Source organism: Amphiura filiformis, chromosome 4, assembly GCF_039555335.1.
Source record: "Amphiura filiformis chromosome 4, Afil_fr2py, whole genome shotgun sequence".
Classification (NCBI taxonomy): Eukaryota; Metazoa; Echinodermata; class Ophiuroidea; order Amphilepidida; family Amphiuridae; genus Amphiura; species Amphiura filiformis.
In genome coordinates, this window is record NC_092631.1 from 23,045,837 (window position 1) to 23,071,844 (window position 26,008).

At 39.2% G+C, this 26,008-nt stretch overlaps 1 protein-coding gene across 4 annotated transcripts; it reads right to left on the reverse strand.

Annotated features, from left to right (window-relative positions):
* On the reverse strand, positions 1-26,008 carry LOC140150709 (2-Hydroxyacid oxidase 1-like). Of its 4 annotated transcripts, none has more exons than XM_072172798.1 (9): positions 25,807-26,008; positions 10,430-10,552; positions 9,981-10,132; positions 8,013-8,274; positions 7,516-7,682; positions 6,241-6,332; positions 5,233-5,409; positions 3,177-3,246; positions 1-2,576 (listed from the first exon to the last, which is right to left on the reverse strand). In XM_072172798.1, the coding sequence occupies exons 1-9, from the start codon at positions 25,836-25,838 to the stop codon at positions 2,500-2,502; spliced, it is 1,152 nt and encodes a 383-aa protein (XP_072028899.1). In that variant the 5' UTR covers positions 25,839-26,008; the 3' UTR covers positions 1-2,499. The 4 variants fall into 4 exon arrangements, with proteins under 4 accessions (XP_072028899.1, XP_072028900.1, XP_072028901.1 ...); XM_072172799.1 differs by lacking the exon at positions 25,807-26,008 and adding an exon at positions 12,983-13,116 and having other exon boundaries at positions 9,981-10,126; XM_072172800.1 differs by lacking the exon at positions 25,807-26,008 and adding an exon at positions 12,983-13,116 and having other exon boundaries at positions 5,248-5,409.

Sequence of the window (26,008 nt, forward strand, 5' to 3'; positions counted from 1 at the left end):
TTTAATAATTTTATTTAATTGGTTTCGTTTCACAAAATGTCAATTTTATATTATTGTGAGAAAAAAATTAATAAAACTACACAAATCTTCTATATTTTGCAAGACTTGCATGTATCATACGTGTCCAGATATCTCCAAAACGTATGCTCTGATAAAAGGTCCGTGTAAATATTATTACAAAAGAAATTCGTAGAATTTATAGAATTAAACAAAAGTAAACTTGTCAAAAATATTGACATTTTAATAGGTTATCGTGATATCATCAGCAAACGATGGACTTCACTTTGTCCGAATCTGTTTGAAATAGTAAATCTTAGTAAATAGTAAGTGAAATAAAATTATTGTGATTTTACCATTCACGACAGTGGAATCTTTTTTTTATCTATGTCTCTAGAACCACCGTACCTGTTCAGCTGAAGGAAACGCTAATAAAAAATGTTAATACTTATCTAAGATTTCAACGCGTGTATTTCTTTACAATTGAAAGTATAGGAGGCGTTGCATACGATTAACACTTGAACACCTTATATAGATATATCATTAACACTTTAACATGTTAACATCAGTGATATGATCATGCAATTTAAGTGTTAGAAATATCTATTAACGGATAAAGTGTTAATACAATATCTCTATTAACTTGTTAAATGTTAATCGTACTTAACGCCTCCTAAAATTGTAAGTGTAATGTAATAAAAATTAAGGTGTTGAAGTGTTACAAAACGTATTAACACTTGTTTTTAGAGTGCACTACATTTGTACAGGTGCTGTGGTTCTGATATCTATCAACCCCTGGTATCAAAAAGCAAGCGCGAATAAAATTAAGGGTACCGTAGAATGTCCTCTTGCATGTACGGGCATATATCGTTATGAATTCGGCAGAGTGACGAATCGAGAATTTGAGCAAATTGAGTTCTTGTATGCTTATTATTATGTTTCAAGTTATCTTTTATTTCCACCAACAATTATCTTATTCACCGACGTAGCACACCGACATCGCCTGGCTAATAATTATTTGGTGCAGCAGAGACACTAAAATGAATACACGGGATCGATACACGTGAATTGCTATGCACGATTTTGATATCAGATGAAAATCTTCGGATACCGGGTTAGAAAATGATGAATATCTCCTGTAAATGATTTCGTCTCAAGAAACCAGATCTGGTCTCATACACTTGAAAATACATGTTGAACAGATATGATAGTCGCTAGTTTGCGCTTTGAGAAACGGCCGTGAGTCTTGAACTCAAAATCTGACCAAAATCGCTAATTTTATATTGCGTTGGTCCTGTATGGACTACAGCGCGCATAGGTATATTCGTCTCAGAGTGGAGGCAGTATGAATGACCATTGACCGCAATGTCGTATACAAGCTTACTCACACAGCGAGAAATCAATTACCACGGCTATTGTCAGTAGCCTTAGTCAGGTCACTTGGCTAATTATATGCGTCTCATAAGGTCGGAATAAAATGACCTTTCGTGGCTGTGGATTCAACCTACCATGGCGATTTCTACCATGGAGATATCGGGGCGATGACACTGTGCGTAGTTATTGAAATTTTGATTTGGACGAATCGCGACTAAGTGCCATAAATGAATTCGGCAGAGAGACGAATCGTATACTTAGCTGTACAAATCATGTTGATCTATAGTATTGTATAGCGGAAACCCCGAATTTTCTATATTACATGTCATATACTAATATATTTGATACCAACGTATAGCTGTAGGTATTTTCTATCCAGTGATACCAAAAATAAGTACAAACATTCCCCACATGATATTGCTGTGGTTTAATAATGTGAGTGCGCGCCCGGGAAATTGGAAAATACCGGAAAATCGTACGCAAAATATAAGCCAATATTGTTACTTTTGCTTCAAAATCCCCGAGTTTTTGCTAAATATTACAGGGATGACTATATATAACTTATATAGCAACTTAAGTCTACATAGCCTTAGGACAACCAGTAAATTCTACACAAAAGCCCCAAATCCAGAATGCGTGCTATCGTTTACACGTAGTTGAATGCGTATTCGACCTCTCTCTGCGCAGTGGTAGAGACATTTTGGCTACAGCATAAAGCCGAATAGCTGTTAAAACGCGTTTTGAGGGATATATCGATTGTTTCAGAACATGCAAGTATTGCAAATAATTAGTGTACATTCACTTCTATAATATACATTTCAAATGAGTGCTCACGAATGTTCTAAATTTTTAGAAGGCTCAATGGAATGGTACCAAGATTTTTAAACGCCGTTTACTCAGAACAGCAACTTTGCGTATTCGGCACTCTGCCGTATTCATAACGATATATAACCTATTCAGTACTATTCTACCAACCGCACCTTTGAACCTTGCAGAAAACAATTAAAGGAAAAAAAGCAGGGGGTCCTTTGGCCAAAATAACAGGGGGATCTTGTCAGCACTTGCTGACTTGCTGACAGCTTAAATCCGCCACTGATAGCGATATTAAGCTACATTATATTCATACTATTATAGTCGAGATGAAGTTAAGTATTTTGATTCATGGACGACCATTGACGGCTCGATGTCGGCTAATGATGTACAACCTGAAAAGACAAGCACAATAATCATGATAAATAGTCGTGTTTTGTTCCTCTATTGGTTAATTGATTTTGCTTCCTGCTTTTTTATACGAAACACAAATTACTACGAATCGTCCTTAAATAAAAACAATGTGAAATTTTATTTGTTACAATGTGCAGAATATATCAAATTTAAATAAATGAAATATATATTATAATGATTCGCAGAGGATGATTTAAGCACTTCCCACCACGTCACTGTGTTGACTTGCGGTTAGCACAGCTGTGTGAGTGAACATGCATTGACGGACATGGTTAAATTTGAATTTGGACTGATATATTTACAATAAAAACGCATTCACAATGCTAGTCGATTTCACATTTTATGTTACCTACAGAAGGTGTGAATTATCCTTCATGCATACATCACTTTAGATCTGAAATCGACCAAGTAATAATGACACACGCACAATTCTTAAACAACATCTTTTGCACAGAATTCAATGGGATTTGAAAAGTAAAGTGGCAGTTGAAACTCTGGTGATAACACGTTTGCAGTGCATGATGGGGGCTTCCTTAAATCATCCTCTGAATGATTCGTTAGCTGTCTTATTTTAGTCTTACCCATAAGCGCCATAGTTAAACCAAATTCTTCTTTTATGATATTAAGAACTTGGCTCACTCCATTTTCACCCTGCAAATATGAATGAGTGTAACATAATTTTAATGCATTAAGGGAATGGGGTATGAACGTTTATACAGTATTCATTGTGGGACATTAGAGCACATCAGACATATCCAATTGCATTCTGAATACGAAGAATGGCCTTCTGATATCAAATAATTTTGATTTTTTGAAATTCGCAATGTAATACTCATTTTATGGCAAATCATTAAAATTGATATTTTGATATTTAACAGTACTCGAAGTAAACTTTATAAATCTGATGATTTCTACCTAAAGTGTATGTAGGTGGGATGAAAAGCCGACGATCAATTTAAAATTTTGACCTTTCGTATTGAAGATATGGATTTTTTCCCAAAACACCAAACAAAATTAGGTCTTTTTGGGAAAAAAATCCATATCTTCAATATGAAAGGTCAAAATGTTCAATTGATCGTCGGCTTTTCCTCCCAGCTACATACACTTTAAGACTATATCATTAAATTTATAAAATTTACTTCGAGGACTGTTATATCTCCAAAATGTGAAAAATATCAAATTTTAATAATTTGTCATAAAATTTGTATTATATCGTGAATTTCATAAATGAAAATTATTTGATATCATTCTTCGTATTCAGAATGCAATTCGATAGGTCTGATGTGCTCTCATGTCCCACAAAAAATGCTGTCGAAACGCTAAAAACGCTCATTCCAGTTCCCTTAAACGCACATATAATACTTATTATGATACAAATTATTATACACATGTGCATGTACCACATGAATATGCATGTACCACCCCACACCACACAAATACACAAAATGTGCAGGTATACGGACATACACAACACCCATACAAAACCGTCATCAGAGTAGTATTTCCACTGATATTTCCACATCCTGGATACGCTGATATTACATCATTCTTCATACTCCGGGTGACCAGCCCCGCAGCTTTTGTGCGATTTTGGCCCGATAATATGGTCCAGGACCATATGGTCCTGTACCATATGGTACAGGACCATGTTTGACTTATAAATATTTTCAATTTTAATAAGTACATCCTCCGAGCACGTTTCTAATTCAAACATGCTCCTGGAGCATGCTTCTAAGTCAAAAGTGCACCTGGAGCATGTACGTAACAAGCAAGTTATTGGTAGTTAAAATAAAAATATTTATAAGTCAAACATGCATGCTCCTGTACCGTATGTTGCAGGACCATGGTCCTGGACCATAGTATCGGGCCAGAATCGCACAAAAGCATCCCCGGCACGCAGGGCGTGGTTTATAGATGAGTTGACCTCAATGTTTATCAACAAAGGCAAGGGACCGGTACATTGATATGCTTGAGTGAACCCCATGTAACCAGTACACTGTTCAATAGCTTTATTGTGATGTGGCGGGAGTTTTAAAAGCACGAGCCCTGAACAAAATACGATGCGCGCGCATACTGCCAGGCATTGACGACAGAAGTCAACTCATCTATAGTTTGTACATTATGTAATGTGATTGTTTTTTCACAATCTTTTATAGCTTTTTTTTTATCAAGTAACAATATATTGTGTGTGCAAACAAGTCTCCCACCAGAATTGCTGACGTCCGCAGAACGACTCAATGCTTGGTATATCAGCCCTGTATATGGTATCTGCCGATTTAATAATTATGGTCTGAAAACGTGTCTTGAACAAAACATCAGCTTGATACCTAGACGGTAGACCTATATGCTCTTTTAATAACCATAATATAATACTATCATGATTATTAAAAATACCTGTTGAGCAGTGGATTTTACAAAAAATACCACGCATCGTATGAACATATCATATCCTTAACACATAAACCCTATGGAACAGTTTTAGGCCAACGATGCTTTAAGACTTACGAGAATACATTCTAACTTTTTTGTAAATTCAGTTACAGGTGTTTTCTTTTAGTGTTTTATACGGTAAGTAATGTGTCACAACTTGCAACAGCTGTGGTTTCACCATTCACATATCTAAGGGCGTTTCCTTACATTTTGCCAACTTACATCACAAGCTAGTCCCCATAGTATAGGTCTTCCAAGTAAAACTGCTTTAGCCCCTAATGCCAGAGCTTTAAATACATCCGTACCAGTCCGTATACCACCATCCACGTACACCTCCACATCACTGTCTTTTACTGCGTACAGCACTTCAGATAAAGCGTCAATCTATAAAATACATTTGATTCCTATCATGCCTATATACTATTATACTGGTATAGACCAGTGTGGTATATTTGCGCGGTGGGCCCCAAATGGTTTGCACCACAAGAAAGCCACTCTAAAATGTCCATTCCCTCCCAAAATTGTAAGCCCGCGGTAAACACAAATTTCATCTTTATATTGGGGTTATACTGAAAATTGGTCCAGTAAACACAAAATTTCACTTTTTTTTGGCTAAAATAGTGTGAAATTGACCCGTATGAATTCTAACAACGACCCATGATAGGAGTGAGTTGCGGCTATACCCCCATCCCCGATCTATGACAAGCTGACACAACTTAGGCCAATTTCTACAAATTACGTCTTTCAGGAAATCTTTCTTGACAATCCTTTTTGGACGGTAGGTACTCAGTACATTATTTGCTCTAGCCTTTTGGGTATCGAGAAAAAAGTTTCTAAAACCATCTAACACATGCTAAACTGATGTCCAGATTTCCAGTTGAACTCCCAGGGTTGAACTACACAATTGTTGGTTTAAATTTTAAACAACAAGTTAAAACTTTTTAACGCACGTTATCAGAAGTTTAAACTTGTTGGTTACAAATCTTAATAAAGAGCTGGTAATCCATGCATGTTGGTTCAAATTGTAACATGTGTTCTAACAGTGCAAGACAACTGACCCTGATACACCATTATGTAAAATACGTCGACTCGCCACCCCCACTTTTTTTTAACAAAGGCAACACTGGTATAAACTTCCCTATTTATAATTAAATAGGGAACCTTCTCATGAGAAAGTATTGTCTGCACATAACAAAGATAGGGGCTCGGGCTTACCGGTGCAGGCACGCAATCTAACTGCCTTCCTCCATGAGCGGAAACGATGATTCCATCAACACCGCATGAAACGGCTTCCTTCGCCGCCTCAGCTATAAAGAAATCGTGAAATATACCAAGACAATTACAATGATAGTATGTGCCCCGAGTATAAATTTAATTTGACTATTTCGCTTTAAGCTATTTCATGAGAGGTGGGAAACCCCCTTGTTAGTTTGGGAATCCCCTCTCATATCATGCAATCAAGTTGATCAGAAAAACAAATTCAATCATATTCATTTTTGAATCTTGTGTCTCAACGTGAACAAATGTGAATGTGGGAAAATAATAGCTAGGAATTTCCAGTTACAACTTTAGTATATAAGAGAGAGAAGGTGCAGTTTCCATTGTATTGGCAGAACTGAATTAGAAAGTGGATGTAGGCTTTCCAATTTGTTGTTGTATATATGTGCCTTCACAAAAGGAGGTATACCTGGCTCACATGGATATACCCATGTGAGCCAGTCAATTTGGATAACCAATAATGTGCTATTATTCCATCAATACATCGAAGGAGATTTCAAGCGCAATAAAGTGCTCTTCTCTACCCAAAAGGGGAATACATTCTTCGGTCGACTTGCTGAAGTCTGGTTTATGAAACAACACGTCTGTCAATGTAAATGGGAACAGGTGGAGCAACCTTCTATTTGTGGCCTGTTTTCAGTGGTGAAGTGAGTAGTGAAAACGTCACCATTTTGGAGATTGTTATCTGTGCGAGAATTTCATACGCAAAGTATATATAAATTCAAGTCTTCTGTGGACTTCGCTGAACAGTGATCTTCGCAGGACAAGTGAATAAGGATATACATTAGTCATTTAGTGCAACAGAACTTTGAAATCAACAATAAGAAGACTGTCGGATAAGTAACATTCCTAAACAGTGTATTTTAGTGATTCTCAATAATCTTGTGTATTTATGTTCACTCGTAAAATTATTGTTAAATCACACTTTACTTTTCATTAAAGATTCAGATATTGTTAACTTAATCAAACAGTGTGTTTTGTTGTGCATTCTGAAGTGAACTTGGATAAAAAGTGTTTTGGCCTTGGGTCATTAACGACTCGTAACAGTGGTACTTGATTAGCGCTTGATTAATTGATTGATTATCACGATTATTGATTACTTTATTGATTGCTAGATCGTTTGATTGATTGACTGCGTATTTGATTGAATGGTTGACTGACTGATTGATATATTGATTGATTGATTGATTGATTGATTGATTGATAATATACCTGTCAGGACACCTTTGACAACCACTGGTATGTGAGAGAATCCTTTAAGCCACCTGATATCTTCCCAAGTCTCCGAGTCATTAAAACCACTAAGATTATTGGCTTTTTTGTTGATTTTCTCAACATTTGCTGTCTCCTCAGGATCATCTGTTTCTAAGTTAGGAAACCTGGACAGGGAAAAGAAACAGGTCTTACCCAAGAACATTTTCCATAAAAGGTTTAACATTAATAAAACATTTTTGAAATCGTGATGCTAAGCATTCTAACAGAATGTTATTAACTCTTTGTTATTTAACTGTTGTCAAAAAATATTTGCCTAAAATATTTTACAATAACGTTTTAAAAATGTTATTTAAAAAGTTTTGAGAACATTTTTGTGTTTGCTGGGAACGCCGATGGCCTTACACACAAACGACCTTGAAATACATTTATGATGTTTGGTGATTAATTTGAATCTGAATATGAAAGCATGCCTCAATAAACATCGTACTAAATACCTAAAAGAAATCCGTTTCATTGCATAGTCTCTTACTCTTCGCCATTCCATGCGGTTTCCAAGGACTGGACTGTCGACAGTGACAACCAGAGCTTTGAATCCACGTTTTTCAGCCCGTCGTACTAGTCTTTCAGTGATGGCGCGAACGTTGAAGATATGAACTTGCATCCAGTGAAGAGCATTAGGAGTTACGGTAGCGATGTCCTCCACGCTGGTAGTGCTGTGACTGCTTACGATCATAAGTGCGTTGGCTTTGTCAGCAGCTGAATGAGTTTGAGGAAGAACAATTATTATATACACTCAGGTTAGTGATCGGTAACCCTCGACACGGTAACCTTAAGCTAGTACAGTGATGTATACGCGCGGTTGATTTTTTTATATGGGAAAGGATAAAAGTCAAATTGAGAAAATGTATGACTTGCTGTGCTAACCATCCTCTAGACTGCTTTGCATACCCTTTTTGATAAAACAATTAACACCAGCAATGCCATTCCATAAAACATAACACATCCCACCGCCTGCCCAGCGGTTTTCGGATGGGAGCGGCAGTTGCAATCATTGTGAGATGAGTTGATATCATGAAGTATAAATTTCCAAACTGGTATGAAGTAGACTAAACATAATCCTAACCCTACTGCCATACGCATATTGAAAGGGGGGGGGAGGCAAATGTCCTTGACGAAAAAGAGGGGGGAAACTTTGACGATAATGGTCAAAATTTACATAAAATGCCTGGGGGGAAGGCTACTCACAGGGGGCAGCTCTCCCTTGCACCCCTGGCTACAGTAATCCGGTGTTTTTGAATACGTGCCGAACAAGCGGAATGTCTAACCAACTCTAATGTCTAGTGCTGGTTTCATAGTACCATGCCGCTTGCGGCTGAGCGGCGAGGCACACGCGCATTGCAGACAAACTGATACAATCAATGCTTGTCATTGGTTAATACGTCATGCCGCTTCCCGCAGCGGCTTGAAAGTCTGACCATACAGCAGTTACTGTCCGTTTTCCTTTACACAATACACAGAGCTCTCACAATTGATGCGTGGCCTCTACAAGTAGTGTATGTTAGAAGTATAGGCAAGCGCCTAGTTAACGTCACTGTGTGAAAAATAACCGGCCAATATTTTAAGTATTCTCTGAAATTCTAGAAAATATAGTTTTGTAACATGTCCTAAATTTTTAGCTAAATTAGGTGTTTGGAAATACATGTATTCGCACTTTGGTGTTTTAGTGTATGTTATAGGTAATAGGACATTGCCTAGTTAACGTCACTGTATGAAAAATAACCGGCCAATATTTAAAGTATTCTCTGAAATTCTAGAAAATATAGTTTTGTAACGTGTCCTAATTTTTTTGCTAATTTAGGTGTTTGGAAATATTCGCACTTTTGTGTTTTAGGAAGGATATGTAAACGACAGATAACACCAAAAAATATGACGAAATTATTTCCAAACCGTGTTAAGTCTGCAAACCATTATGCTTCTCATTTTCAAGAACGCTGGTTAACAATAAACACACTATTTTCTCATTTCGTAAACAAAAGCCACCACAGTATTGTTACCTTGCGTTCGCTTTATAATCGTTTACCCAACTGAAACTATAATACCAGCTCATTGCACAGGTAAAACAGAAACATGTGTTGTGTGGATTTAACCAGAGAAGATCTGATTTAGCTGTTTTCTGTGTTATCTTGGTTTAATAGCTTTTAATGGGGTTTAAGTCCTGCAAAGGTCGTGGTGAATTCTACTGTAGACATGACTGCACCATACAGGGGCATAACAAGCGGAGGAATACTCCGGGTAATGCTCATGATCGCACCGAGACAAACTGACGTAATAAGAAATTGTCAACAATAAAATCATAGCAGGTGCTGACATGAATTATACCATGTATACCAGGCTCTCACGATTGAATATATATATAGAACAAGTTCTAGCAAAATTGATATTATAGTATAAATTTGACCAACCTTTAGCTGTTGCTAGCTCTCCTTCATGATGCGCACGTTTCTGAAGGGCAGTTGGGGATATTCCTATTGGGAAACTGATAGGTTGTCCCAATACAGTTGTATCCAAGTTCCGGGAAGATACATCCCTTAAAATACGAGGTCTCAATCTGTACCTAATGAATAATTAATATAATTATGTCACTTTCTAGGGATAAAATGGGTATAACCAAATTCTTGATAAAGACAACTTTAAAACAAAAGGAACACTTTTCGTGTTCAACCGTTCAAATTAGCCCGATATGAAAAAGCCAATCTTTAAGGGGGTTAAGTAAACTTTTTGTCTGTAAGCGAATTTATTACAAAAAAGTCGGCACTATGCGCGGAGGTGAGGGTGGCGACGGTGCATTCGGCTTGCAAAATACTATGCGAGCTGGGGTGACTATGAATTTAAATAGTTAGAAATGTATAACCTTTTAAAAGCCGCCCTGCAATCCTGTATAGTTTGCTGATCATCTGCTCCGGTAGCATAATAAATATAATCGGAAAACTGCAGACGTGTTTTGGCTACACTTTCAAAATCATCCAAGCAAATCCTGAAAATAAATAATTATGATACATTAGGCCTATACATACATAATTTATTTCTAATGCGCTTTACTAACTACTGCAGAGAGGGTAGGAAGATTCATACAATACATAAACAAAAGAAAATGAACACCCAAAATGTATTATGGAAACAGATGTGGTTTTAACAATTTTTTTCAAATAACAAAAGAATGGGCTTCTCTGATGCAGTCTGATGGAAAGAGGGATGGCGTTCCAAAGCCTAGGTCCTGCCACATGATGGAGCGATTTGTTTACTGGATACCCCCTCACGCATTATGGACAAACACTCCCCACCGTGCTCCCCACACCCAATGATCATAGCTCCTAACAACTCAGTCTCACCTGATAGTGCAGAATAGAGATCATTGAAGACCCATGCAGTATCAGTGGCGTAGCGTCACAGGGGCACGGGGGGGGGGGGCATGTGCCCCCAATCGTTTGCAAAATTTAGAAAATCCCATAGGAAAATTGCTAAAAAACGGCTTGTGCCCGCTCACCCAATCATGGTCGGTGCCCCCCCAATCGGATGACCCACGCTACGCCACTGCAGCCAGTATAACTGCGATGTTGTGTACTAACAGTATTTATTTGCTTATAGTATAAAAGGAGGGTTTGTAGATTCGGAATATACCGGGTGCCAAGAAGGTACGCTTCAGCAAATTGATTTATTGAGGTCAAAGGTCACATGGGGATTAAATTTGAAAATGCTTTGTTCAAGTTTTATAGAATATCACAAGTTGTTCGTCTGGTTCCCAGGAATAAATAAAAATGCTCCAAATTGAATAAAAATAGTATTCAATTATTCGTCCTTAAAACTGATAATAATGAAAACAAAATATGTATAATTTGCTATTAGAAGCCTTATTCAAGAATATTATGGGCCCAAGTTCGGCAACCCTATGCCTATCATGTCGTAACATTAAATCTAGATTCCGTAGATATAGCAAACTATATTTTTTTGTTTTCTTTTGTCAAGACGGATACTTCAGTTTTAAGACCATTTCAATTGCAATTGGAGCATTTTGAAAATTTTACCCCTCTACAATTGTTTTGACCTTTGACCTATATCTCATTAATTAGGCACCCTAGAGATGACCATGGGACTAAAAAAGAACTTTCATAACTTAATAATCTAAAAGCATTTTTTTAGATTTATTCCCCTTGTGTGGGCCTTGTGTGACCTTTGACATCAATAACTCAATAATTTGTTCAAGGCCAGGGTGCCTTTCCGCACCCGGGGATTCTGAATCTAAATATAAAGTAGCCTATCATGTACAAATGTGACGTGGTATATCGAAAGCAGAAATTTTTGGGCAGGATCGTAAATGGAGAAATAGCCAAAATCTGCCCAGGGGTGATTTTTTTAACAGTTTGGGTTTGTTGCGAATTTGTGATGTTATTAATATTTAAAATATTGGCTGATAGTTTCAGACCGGAATATAACTGGCATCTTGTATTTTTTGAGACATTTTTCAAGGTATTTCCTACTCTCAACTTTGTCAATAATAATTTTAAAGGCCGATATCTCATTTCAAATTTTATAACTACCATAGCTTACAAACTCAATATCTTCGCTCAGGAATGCCCGATTTCATTGTGAAAAAAGTCGTTGTGGAGCAAAATAGGCCTAGTAGGCATAACCTCAAAATTGATAACCTGTCCAAAACCCGGGGGCACTCCAACTTTGGAGGTGACGCGTATGTAGGGCTGTTAAGACCCCTTTTCAGCATCGCTGTCACCCAAAGACCCCATATTTTTTACGAACACATGCTCGCTACGCGCTCTGTCACCCGAAGACCCCCTATTTTTCCATTTGATCTGTCACCCAAAGACCCTTACAAGTTCAATTTGAACAGCAACTTTCATTTATCACTGATTTTGTTACTTATTTTGAAAAAATAAAGAAATTTGAAGCCATTTAGAACTAGAAATTCGATTTTCGAGGTTTTTGTGGCGCTGTTTTGGTTCTCACCCAAAGATTCCATTTAAAAAAAAGGTCATGTTCTCACCCAAGGCCCCCATATTTTTTACATTTTGCTCTCACCGAATGCCAAAAATCATGCTCTCACCCAATGACCCCATATTTTTTACATGTTGCTCTCACCGAATGCCCCTTAGTGCGAAAGCGCCAGCCCTACACCTATATCCATTTCAAATTGAAGTGCCCCCCCCGGGTCCAAAAGTGTCTGTTTTAGACATGACACGTCAAAAATTACAGCGCGCAACTTCACGGCCGTAGCCATTTTCCTCGACTATATATTTAGTTGTTATAATTATAATAACCATGATCAGCCGATAGAAAATGATCATGTTAGACTGACTTCCGCGTAGCTTAGCCCAAGGTCATTACATGGTACAATGGTACAACCTGTAGGCCTACCCTATAATAGTAGTAGGCCTACACTGACTATACTTGCAAGTTACACTCGCACTCCGGGTTCAATTCCATCGATAGTTCGTGAAGTTTTCTTGTCCGCTTGTCTCGATACCTCGGTAGGGCGCCTGTATACCATTACTGTTGGTAATTAAGCTCAACCTTTGTACTCTACAGTAGTCCTATAGTATACATGTATGTTATGCCTGCATGTACATGGACGACCGGTCGTTGCAATATCGTTATACATAGCCCGTAGTACACGCAAGGAGACAGCACACCAAATCCTTCCGCGTCCCGGTAAACCAGGAGGGTGAAAGTGCATATAGGAACAGCGCCACAAACTACGTCACGCTATTGTTCGAGTTAAACTACATCATTCGCCATTTTGTAAATATTAACGCATGATCGTTGTCTAGAGTTAAACTACATCATTCGGTGTGTTACGTAATAGCTACGATGCCTATCCCTTTATATCCCTGGGTAAACGTAGGTCGGTAGTGCAATTGAAGTGAGTGTCCCTTGGGAGCAGGATGAGTAGCCATGATTGTTTATTATAATTAGATTAAAAGATATGCAATTGATCAATGTTCAGAATATCACAAAATGGTGCATCTTGATCTGGTCAAAAAGTTTGGCTCCCGAAACTAATCCGCGTGCGGACATAGTAAGGATCGAGGCATTTGTGCAAGTTGGAAATAAGGGTGGCGATATTCAGGTCCCCGTAGCTTAAAAGTTAGTCTCCACTTGTTTCATAAAACCAATTTTAAATTAAATTTCAATCTTTATTTGGGTGCTACCATAATAATTATGAAAAATGGTTTTACATGGGTAGAGAACTTACTTTCATCAGGGATATAAAGGGATAGGCATCGTAGCTATTACGTAACACACCGAATGATGTAGTTTAACTCTAGACAATAGGCGCCATATTGCAGGAGGGTTAGAGTTCATAGAGGAAACGTTAAAGGTTAGTAGATTAGGTCACCCAGGCACATCACTAATGTGTTTCACGAGTTGTAATACCGACAGGTAAAAACATTGATTTTGTAAAATTCTCCCGATTTTTTTTTTTTACTAAATAAGGTTAGTACTTCAAACCATTCTTTGATGAATCTATGCAATATGACGGTAATTTTTGAAACATCTAAGAATCAATCTTAAACATCTTCATGATATCCATTTTTTGCGCATGGTCAAAGCATGCTCTTGCGCTATCCACAGACTATCCGGTGGAAACTTCAAAGCAACGATCATGCGTTAATATTTACAAAATGGCGAATGATGTAGTTTAAGTCGAACAATAGCGTGACCGGCGTGACGTAGTTTTTGGCATTGTTCCTATATGCACTTTCACCCTCCTGCTTTCATGTACATTTACATGTATTTCAATGGGACTTTATTTAGTGGTGTGCGCCCAGCAACATTGACTGTTGAAACGAACCCGGGAAACGAACATTTACTCATTAGGCCTACTGAGTACTGACAACAATAATCCCCGCAATAATCAAGCAAGTTTTCGAAGCATAGGCCTATGATTTGTAGAATGAACTTTTGCAAAACATCAAAGTGTTATTTTTCAAAAATATTACTGATAGAGTTGATAGGGCCCTATAGCCTAGATAATGAAGATCGAAGCAATGACCAACACTAATTGCACCAGCTTTCAACTTTCTTGTCCCGCAGAATATAGGGCCTACGCATTCCTACAACAATGATGTACTATACCGGTACTCGTATGACGATGTTGCAAATTTTCCATGGCCTTAAATTCTTAGTTTTTTTAGTTGTTGGTGTCATCACTAGGCCTACATGTAGCATATGTTAATTGAAAATTTCTACCTAAAAATTCCACACATTCATCATTGTTCAAAATTTAGCAGGCTTTGAAAGGTCATGTGTATCGAACGTCGGGATAATTAATGGGAACAACACGTTGATTGTTGTGAAAATATTTATATTGTGGTTATTTTCCAAAACGGTTTAAGTTTAGGGGTGGTGCAATAATTATGTGTAGGCCTACCCCCGGGGGGGTGAATTCTCAAAATGGTCTGCCAAAAATCGCTTGCCGCCCCCCCTTTGGCCGTGCCAAAAAACCTTTGCCCCCCCCCTTTCGACGTGCCAAAAACCTTTGCCCCCCTTTGACGTGCCAAAAATCTTTGCCCCCCCCTTACACATGCAAGATTTTGGGGAACCCGAACTTAAAACCTTAAATTGTTTTAACATATAATGCGAGCGCAGCGAGCAGGAAATTTTGCATATTTTAACGTGTTCGTAACGTTTTCCTACGCCCTTTTAGAGCGTAATATAGAAACGGTGCCCAAAATATCTGTGCCAAAAATTGCTTGCCCCCCTTTCGACCTGCCAAAATCGCTTGACCCCCCCTTTCGACCTGCCAAAAATGCTTGCCCCCCCTTTTGGCCTGCCAAAATCTTTGCCCCCCTATAATTCACCCCCGGTACACATAATTATTGCACCACCCCTTAGGGACCGTTCACAAACACTTGTAAGGGGGGCCTGATGCAAATAGGGGTCCTGAAATTTTTTAACCCTCCTAAGGGGGGGGGGGGCTGAAAAAAATGACCACAATTTTTTCTGGGAAAATTGAGTTTATATGCTTTTCTATGGGGTTGACCGATAATTTTCATGTCAAAAGGGGGGGGGCTGGAATTTTCGAGGTCTGTATCAGCCCCCCCCCCTTACAAGTGTTTGTGAACGGCCCCTTATTTATTGAGGAAGAAAAGCTTAATACAAATAGGGGCCTATATAGTGAGCATGCGCGTATTTTTTTTTGGGGGGGGGGCCTTTGGGGGCGCCAGCTCCCCGGGGTAAAAGCAGGGGGCGGCCAAAATGAAGGGGCGGCGAAAGAACAAGGGGCGGCAAAAAGAATTATTAAATAAAAAAGGGCGGAAAAATTTGATAAAGCATAAAATTGTTTGAAAAATGGTAAGGCCTACATCACAATATGTTGCTTTTAGGGCGTTAGCGCCTGAAATCCATTGTTGTTTTGTTTTGCTCTTCACTTTTTCAAACAACCGAAAAAAAATGTGGGTCAACCTTTTCGGGCTTTTGAGGAGGGGGTGGCAAAATTGAATAATTTTCTTCAGCCCCCGGGGTTGGGGCGGCCAGGGTACGCCACTGGTGCAGGGGCTATTTTTACGTGTCTCACTGTCACGTTCGTGCAATGAGATAAAAGTGTTGATGAAGTAGAGTGCATTTCAAAAATAAAAAAATTGACATTTTTACCTGAATAAAAATAAATAAATGTAGACATTTATATAGCGCTTTATGCCGTAAACAGCCTCTAAGCGCTTTACATTTATTCCGCCGTCATTAGAATATGTCGGAACCACGTTTGCAGCCTACAAGTGGCGCAGGGTCCATCAGTACAACGACTGTGACTACCCCTAACTGACCTTTCTTACGGTCACAGGAATGTGACCGTAAGAAAGGCTCTACCATTGTCTACTATTAAAGCATATCTACACGGATGGTTAATTGTCACTGCACGAATATTTTATCTCGTCACGTACGTGACAGTGAGGCATGTTAAAATAGCCCCTGCACTGGTGAGATTCATCAAACCGATGTTTTTGTACAAACGTAATCAGAGTATTTTTACCCTTCCCGCTAAACGAAACTATTTTCGTTTATCTTTTGGTTTGTTCCCTAATGAAACTCCGATGATAGCCTGATGATATACATGTGAAATATAGAGCACCGTTTTTTCCCAAGCCAATCGTTGATTCGTTGGTGTTTCGCGAATCGCGTTTCGTTATCTGAAAATACACCTAATTTAGCGATTTTTTGACGGGCATGAGTAGGCCTACCCGCGGATACACGGGGATACGCCTTCCGTGTTGTCTTTTTCAGGTAAAGCATTTTATTACCCCATCCCCCACAGGCTTGAAAGTTCTAATTTATAGGGTGTGGCAGGGGCTTTTTTAGAAGAAAAAAATCACTGCACGTTAGCAAACGTAAAATCTAAAAGATCAGCTAGCGGAGATAAGCTTTAGGGGAAGGAGTTGCTGGCAGAGGAGGCTGTCTCCCCCCTTGAGTTCTGTAAACCTTTACAAATCACGCGTTACAATCACACATTTTACTGACTCATTTTTGACGTTAAGGGCTGAGAGCTAAGAGCACATCACTCAGACATACCAAATTGCATTCTGAATACGAGGAATAGCCTTAACTGATATCAAATGATTTTGAATTTTGAAATTTGCGATATAATTCAAATTATATGACAAGCTATATTAAAAATGACATTTTTGACATTAACAATCCCCGAAGTAAAGTTTATCAATCTAATGATATGCACTTAAATTTGAAAATTGATTCATGTCACTAATGTATTTCACTAATTCATTTCATTTTTAATTACCTACAGCTACATGACAGTACACACTAGGATCATAAATGTTATTAAGTTTATGGTATTGATGGTATTGATATGCAAAAACGAATACAATCTCTGCAAAATGAATAAAATGCGCACAGGTGCCTACAATTGCACAAATTAATATCTGTAAAATATAATAATAATATAAAAATCCTTTTGATTTACTTAGAAAGGTAATAGGTTTCATTTAAAATATCATTCCATTTAATTGAATTGTCATTATTGAAAACTCCATTAAAATACACAGAACTCAGTTTATTTTCTACAAGCAATATACAGGGTGAGTCCAAAAGTGCAATAGTGCAAAGAATCCATCTTTATTTTATAACCAGATTGAACTTTTAGGATTTAAAACACATGATATATTCATTAGTGGCCTTGTGTGAAAAAAAACGAAGTAATTAGCACTTGCCGTTCTGTTTTTATGACACATTTGACAGCGATACCCAATTTTAATGCTTGTCCACGAGACATCTAAACTTTGAATGTCAGCATACTATACTATTATACTATTTGGAACAACTGCCACTTTCTTAACCTCATTGGCACTGAAGTAAAATGGAGTTTTATTGTCCCAAAGTTTTATTGTCCCTGGTCTTGTATAAGTAGAGGAAACATTGCTTTTATTTGTTGTTATTTTCCTATTTACCCTTACATTAAAAATGTTCATTCTCTATAAAAGAAATATATGGGCGGGTTTTTCAAATGTCAAAAGGAATGTGTGCAAATTGAAGTGGTGTGAATTACAAAATATCCAGTATAAGTTGGACACATTACAGGGAATTGGAGTTAGGTGAGGTACGAAGGACTTAAGTTTAATATTAAAAAGTTAGTTTGAACCGAAAACAGGAATTGAAAGAACGCAAAAAACAACAACCTTGATTTAAGTTAAAGCCAGTTTAAGATCTGGTGTCCATATTTCGCATTGTGTGCCCCCCCCCCCCCAATCGGATGACCCACGCTACGCCACTGCAGCCAGTATAACTGCGAAGTTGCGTACTAACAGTATTTATTTGCTTATAGTATTAAAAGGAGGGTTTGTAGATTCGGAATCTACCGGGTGCCAAGAAGGTACGCTTCAGCAAATTGATTTATTGAGGTCAAAGGTCACATGGGGATTAAATTTGAAAATGCTTTGTTCAAGTTTATAGAATATCACAAGTTGTTCGTCTGGTTCCCAGGAATAAATAAAAATGCTCCAAATTGAATAAAAATAGTATTCAATTATTCGTCCTTAAAACTGATAATAATGAAAACAAAATATGTATAATTTGCTATTAGAAGCCTTATTCAAGAATATTATGGGCCCAAGTTCGGCAACCCTATGCCTATCATGTCGTAACATTAAATCTAGATTCCGTAGATATAGCAAACTATATTTTTTTGTTTTCTTTTGTCCAGACGGATACTTCAGTTTTAAGACCATTTCAATTGCAATTGGAGCATTTTGAAAATTTTACCCCTATACAATTGAATACATGAATACAAAAGCCACCTAAGTCCATGCGAAGTTATTTTGAGAGAAAAACCCGTGTATCATTTTAATTCCTTCAGTTAGATTTACCTGGTCAATATGGTGAGTTTTACGTGCAAATGAGTGGATTAACCTGTATTAGGTATGACGATTAGCATTTCAGGGACTTCGTGGGGTTCATTTTAAATTTTGGACTTAGGTGGTTTTTTGAATCATATACAAAGACAACAATGTTAGAATGAGATTACCACTAGTAAGATAATACAAAATAAAGCACACAGGTATGTATAATGTTGATAAGCATTCTGCCATGTAATATAAACCACACACTTTCCTTTATTAAACCCATTTTTTGTTCAAAAGTCATTCTCTAGCAATGAATGTGTTACAAGTGGACTTTTATACATACTGGATTTCAATCAATGTGTTACAAGACTCAAATCATGGAATTGGGTGATTCTTTCATACATGCTATTTTCACATGCCCAATAGACACAGAGAATGAATTTGAGTTGTTCTTTCATGCATATGACAGGCCTATGTATAGCAACAATTTCCCATGTTTAACTCAATTTGGCCAAAGTATGGACTTAGGTGGCTTTTGTATTCATATATTCAATTGTTTTGACCTTTGACATAATATCTCATTAATTAGGCACCCTAGAGATGACCATGGGACTAAAAAAGAACTTTCATAACTTAATAATCTAAAAGCATTTTTTTAGATGTATTCCCCTTGTGTGGGCCTTGTGTGACCTTTGACATCAATAACTCAATAATTTGCTCAAGGCCAGGGTGCCTTTCCGCACCCGGGGATTCTGAATCTAAATATAAAGTAGCCTATCCTGTACAAATGTGACGTGGTATATCGAAAGCAGAAATTTTTGGGCAGGATCGTAAATGGAGAAATAGCCAAAATCTGCCCAGTGGTGATTTTTTTAACAGTTTGGGTTTGTTGCGAATTTGTGATGTTATTAATGTTTAAAATATTGGATGATAGTTTCAGACCGGAATATAACTGGCATCTTGTATTTTTTGAGACATTTTTCAAGGTATTTCCTACTCTCAACATTGTCAATAATAATTTTAAAGGCCGATATCTCAATTTCCAATTTTATAACTACCATAGCTTACAAACTCAATATCTTCGCTCAGGAATGCCCGATTTCATTGTGAAAAAAGTCGTTGTGGAGCAAAATAGGCCTAGTAGGCATAACCTCAAAATTGATAACCTGTCCAAAAGTGTCTGTTTTAGAGATGACACGTCAAAAATTACAGCGCGCAACTTCACGGCCATAGCCATTTTCCTCGACTATATATTTAGTTGTTATAATTATAATAACCATGATCAGCCGATAGAAAATGATCATGTTAGACTGACTTTGGTTGCGCGCGCATATCCAATATGGCGTAATCGCTGATTGCTCTGCTAAATTTGCAAGTTTTCTACAGTTTTTAAGCCTCTGAAAGCCTTTCCCAGCACTCTTTTGTGGAGAAAACATCTCTGAGGAAACATTTGGTGTACTGTTTGAACTACAATTTCTCCTGTTGTATGGTAGTGTATGAAATCATCACCACTGTCACCACAGGCTTTTTGCGTTCTGCTGAATTCGGCAACCCTGGTAGCTATAGCGACCAACGAATATACGGTAGGAAATCTTGAAATATCTGTCATCCCCTGCATGTGATGAGCCTATCCCACGTACCTTTGTATGTACATCCTTACCAATACCAATCCTATGTTATGTGTCACCCTCCATCCTACAACTCTCTCCATCCTTCGTTTGTAGATTTGTGATGTCATCCATTGTCAGAACTTGACTGGTTGTACTTGTAATTTGCATAATGACTTTGGCGTACTGCTGAATTCGGCAACCTGGCAGCGATAGTGGTCAACAAATATCTGGTAGGAAATCTTGAAATAACTGTCATCCCTTGTATGTGATGAGTTTATCCCATGTACATGCCTACCAATCCTATGTACATGTATGTGCATCCCTACCAATACCAATCCTTTGTTATGTGTCACCCTCCATCCTACAACTCCCTCCATCCTTCGTTCGTAGGCTTTGTGATGTCAATTGTCATTGCCAGTTGTAATCTAAATTGCATTTATCATGACATGAGTGATTTCATCTGTTGTTGTGTTACCATATGCATCCCAAATGGGCCATAAGTTGATTGATTAGTCATATGTCATGTATGTACAATCCTTATGTGATATTTTACTGCTATGTGAAACCAAAGCGTACCATGTGACTACACCAGTGACTATTCTTGATTATGTAATTATTATAGCCGGTGCTATTATTACCAGTACTACCTTAGACTTTGCCTTAATCACTCCAATGACATTGTCAATGTCATTTCATCATGATTCTGTGCTACAATTAATGTATATCATATAGTTCGGTAGGTTACACACTGCTGTTCACCCTCGGAGTGGGACTGCTTACATGTTTGTCCGTGCTCGCGTTGGTCCTCTACTCAACCATCAAGCAGGCTGGAGACGTGGAGACAAACCCAGGCCCAAGAACACCGAAATATCCATGTGGTGAGTGTAGTAAGGCTTGTACGAACTATAAAGGAGCAAAAGCAAGCATATTGTGTGAAGAATGCAACACCTGGTACCACACAGAGCTACACAGGTTGTGTCGGTATATCCGAGACTGTGCTCTCCGCGCTAACAAGATCTGATCTACCTTGGGAATGCTCCAAATGCGGCCTCCCGAATCTATCAGCTAGCCTCTTTGACTCCTTCATCATTGGCAGCGATTCTGGGAATAGTGAAAACAGCCACCATAGCTCTGTGAGTAGTACTACAAGTTGTAGCTCCCTAAATCCAGGCTCTCCAAAAGCGCAGTCATCCCCATCCAGACCGCCTAGCTCAAATAGTAAAAGAACAACAAACTTCCGTACTCTTACAATCAACTTTCAGAGTATCTATGGGAAAAGAGTGGAATTCTGGAGCCTTATTGAAGCCGTGAAGCCAGACATTATCTATGGGTGTGAGACTTGGTTAACACCTGATATCAGCCAAGGTGAAATATTCCCACCTACATATAACGTCTACAGGAAAGATAGGAAAGACGGCCATGGAGGAGTCTTGCTTGCAGTTCTTGTTAGTCTCACCAGTTACCAGCTCAATATCAAAACCGATGCTGAATTCATTGCTGCCAAAATCATCAACGGGAAGCAAAGCATTGTTGTGGGAGCCCTGTATCGCACTCCAAACAGAGACTTGTCCTACATGGAGTCATTTGTGATGTCATCTCCAATGTATGTATTACAAATCCTGGAACACCAGTGTGGATTGGTGGAGACGCAAACCTACCAGATATTGATTGGACGACAGAGCAAATCTGCGGTCATCAGTACCCGAAAGCAATAAATGAACAATTCCTCCAAATGCTGTCACGCACCGGGTTGGATCAGATCGTTGATTTTCCCACGCGCTTGGACAATACTTTGGATGTGATACTGACAAACAGACCTACATTGGCAAACCGTTGTGAGGGGATGCTGGGACTAGGTGATCATGACATCGTCTTTTTGGACATGAACTCACAAGTTAAGAGAAAGAAGCCCATATGGCACAAGATCTACCTATGGAAACAGGCTGACTTCACCAACATAAGGACGGAAACCGACCAGTGGACTCGGGAGTTTGTGAAGACCAACTCTACCAGTACACCTGTGGAAACACTAGCTGATGAAATACAGAAACATCTGGACACTGGTATTTGTAATTTCATACAACTAGTCCAAAAATTTCCACTTACTTGCAGACGTTTCGGAAACTCACAGTTTCCTTTATCGATGCTATTGTTGCAGTGACGATCTGTGTACAGCAGATGATTTTGCTGCTTAGCAACCGAGTTGCCAGTTGATTTCTCAGCTATCAGATCGTCAAAGACGTGACTCAAGTTGTATTGCCCCTCGTCTCGGTTCATGGTTTTTCCCCGCTTTCTGATGGTGATTGCCTCCTTAATCCATCTCTTATATCTATCACTCTCTTTGCCTACGATTCTGGCCTCCTCCCAATTGATGACGTGGTTGTTGTCTACTACGTGGTCGGTGATGGCTGATTTGTGAACTACCGATTGGGATGCCTTTCTAGTGGCTCTGGTCTTTATATTGTCACCAATTTTTTTCAGCCTCAGTTTTATGCTCTTCCAAGCGTTTACCGAACTTTCTTCCTGTCTCCCCAATGTATGACAAGTCACAATTATTACATGGGATCGAATATATCACGTCCGTGGAATGGTGGGGATCTCGCTTGTCCTTGGGATGAACCAGGAGATTTCGCAGCGTACAATTGGGTTTCATGGCGGTTGAGATATTGTAAGATTTAAAAACTCTCGAGATGCGCTCTGAAACACCCTCCACGTACGGTATAACAACTAAGCCTTTGGACTTGGTGGAATCGTCTTTCTTTGGTTTGTCTTTCTTAGGTTTAGGCTTAGCCATCTGGTCTTTCACTTTTTCAATACTCCATTCTGGGTAACCACAAATTTGGAGAGCCCCTTTGATGTGCGTTTCCTCGTCTACTTTGTCTTTCTCTTCCGTGACTATTTTGTTCTTTCTGTCAAGGAGGGTACGCACGACGCCAAGTTTCTGGTGGAGAGGGTGATGTGACCTAAAGTTCAAGTAACAGTAACAATAGCATCGATAAAGGAAACTGTGAGTTTCCGAAACGTCTGCAAGTAAGTGGACTAGTTGTATGAAATTACAAATACCAGTTTAACATGAACAGTCCTGATGAACATCTTCAAGAATCTGGACACTATATTGAAAGAACATGTGCCCACCAAATTCAGTAGTACGCGGTTTAATCAACCCTGGCTCAACACTACCACAAAAAGATCGTGTAGAAGGAAGGCCCGAGCATACAAGAAGGCACGGAAGACGAAGAAAGATCGTGACTGGCTCCGCTTTAGACGCCTCAAAAAGGAGACCCAGACTGCATGTCGTCAGGCGTACAACAACTACCTGAAAAACATAGTCTGTAGCGAACCTGGAGGGAATAAACGACTCGGCGCTCTGATAAAGTCCAAAAGATGTGACAGGACAGGTGTATCTCCGCTCAAAGATTGGAACTTCCTCCATTGCGACCCGAAAAAGCAGGCAAACATCCTCAACCAGCAATTTGCAAATGTCTTCACTGATGACAGTTCTGCAGAGTTGCCAGACTTAGGACCAGCCTCGTGTGCACCCATAACTAAGATACATGTTAATTGCCACGGTGTAGCTAAACTACTGAGGAACTTAAAACCACACAAAGCATCTGGTCCAGATGGGGTCCCAGCCAAGCTACTTAAGGAAGTTGCTGAGGAGATAGCACCAGCTGTGACTATGCTCTTCCAGGCATCTTTGGACCAAGGCACCGTCCCCTCAACTTGGAAGGAGGCTGTAATTGTCCCAATATTCAAGAAGGGTGACAGGTCATCAGCTGCAAACTACCGGCCGATATCACTAACCAACATCCTCTGCAAACTCTGCGAACACATTGTGAACTGCGCAATCATGGACCATCTAACTGCGTACAACATACTTTCAGATGCGCAGCACGGTTTCAGAAAGAAGAGGTCTTGCGATACCCAGCTGATTCTGACACTGCATGACCTAGCTAAGGGCCTGGACGAGAAAAGCCAGACAGACCTACTCTTACTTGACTTCGCTAAGGCTTTCGACAAAGTCTCTCACCGACTGCTGTTACACAAGATGGAGCACTACGGTATCCTTGGTAACATCTTAACATGGATTGAAGACTTCCTAAGCCAGCGCACACAGAAAGTTGTTGTCGAAGGTCAAATCAGTGAAGAGGCCAAAGTAACATCAGGAGTTCCCCAAGGCAGCGTCTTAGGACCTCTCCTCTTTACAATATTCATCAATGACTTGCCAAACTGTGTGAAGAATTCATCAACCAGGATGTTTGCAGACGACTGCGTACTGTACAGAAAGATCACCTCAACTAATGACACGCAGCTCCTTCAAAGAGACTTGAACGCCCTACAGCAATGGGAACGAACGTGGCTCATGAATTTCAACGCGTCAAAGTGCCAAGTTGTGAGAGTGACCTGCAAACGCAATCCTGTAACCGCCGACTACAACATCCATGGTCAAGTGCTGGAAGTAGTTGACTCTGCTAAGTACTTGGGAGTGCCCCTAGACAGTAAACTCAACTTCAACAACCACGTTGACATAACAACAAAGAAAGCAAAAGGAACTCGTGCCTTCCTGTCCCGAAACTTCAGCAAGTGCAGCCGTAAGATCAAAGAGGCAGCTTTCATGACATACGTTCGGCCAGTAGTAGAGTATGCTGCAGCGGCGTGGGACCCGCACACCCAACGAAACATACGCAAGGTGGAACAAGTACAAAGAGGTGGTGCAAGGTTCGTTCTGGATAACTTTGATCGCAAAGCAAGTGTTACAAGCATGTTAAAAGATCTCGAATGGCCAACCTTGCAGAGCAGAAGATTACAGACTAGACTTTCCATGCTCTACCAGATCCGCTTCGGCCTCGTGGACATCAACTGGAACAACTACCTAGTGCAATCCACATCACGCACCCGAGGTCACAGCACCCGCTTCCAGACGCACCATTGCAGCTCACAAGTCTTCCTCTCTTCATTCTTTCCAAGAACTTCTAGAGACTGGAATTCACTCAAACTGGAGCCAGCACAGCAGCCATCCCTTAATGCCTTCAAAGCGGCATTGAAGGGCAGCCTCACATAGACACCACAAAACCAACTTTTTAACTGCACTCACCTGTAAATAACTGCACCTGTAGTTTGAGACTGCGTCCACATGAGGACGTGCGCGCGCTACCACTTGCAGTGTGAAATCTTCAGTACCTGAAGTCTACACTTTATAGGAAGAAGAAGAAGACTTCCGCGTAGCTTAGCCCAAGGTCATTACATGGTAAAATGGTACAACTTGTAGGCCTACCCTATAATAGTAGTAGTAGGCCTACACTGACTATACTTACAAGTTACACTCGCACTCCGGGTTCAATTCCATCGATAGTTCGTGAAGTTTTCTTGTCCGCTTGTCTCGATACCTCGGTAGGGCGCCTGTATACCATTACTGTTGGTAATTAAGCTCAACCTTTGTACTCTACAGTAGACCATTTACGTATTTTTTAATGTGCTCCTAGTCCTATAGTATACATGTATGTTATGCCTGCATGT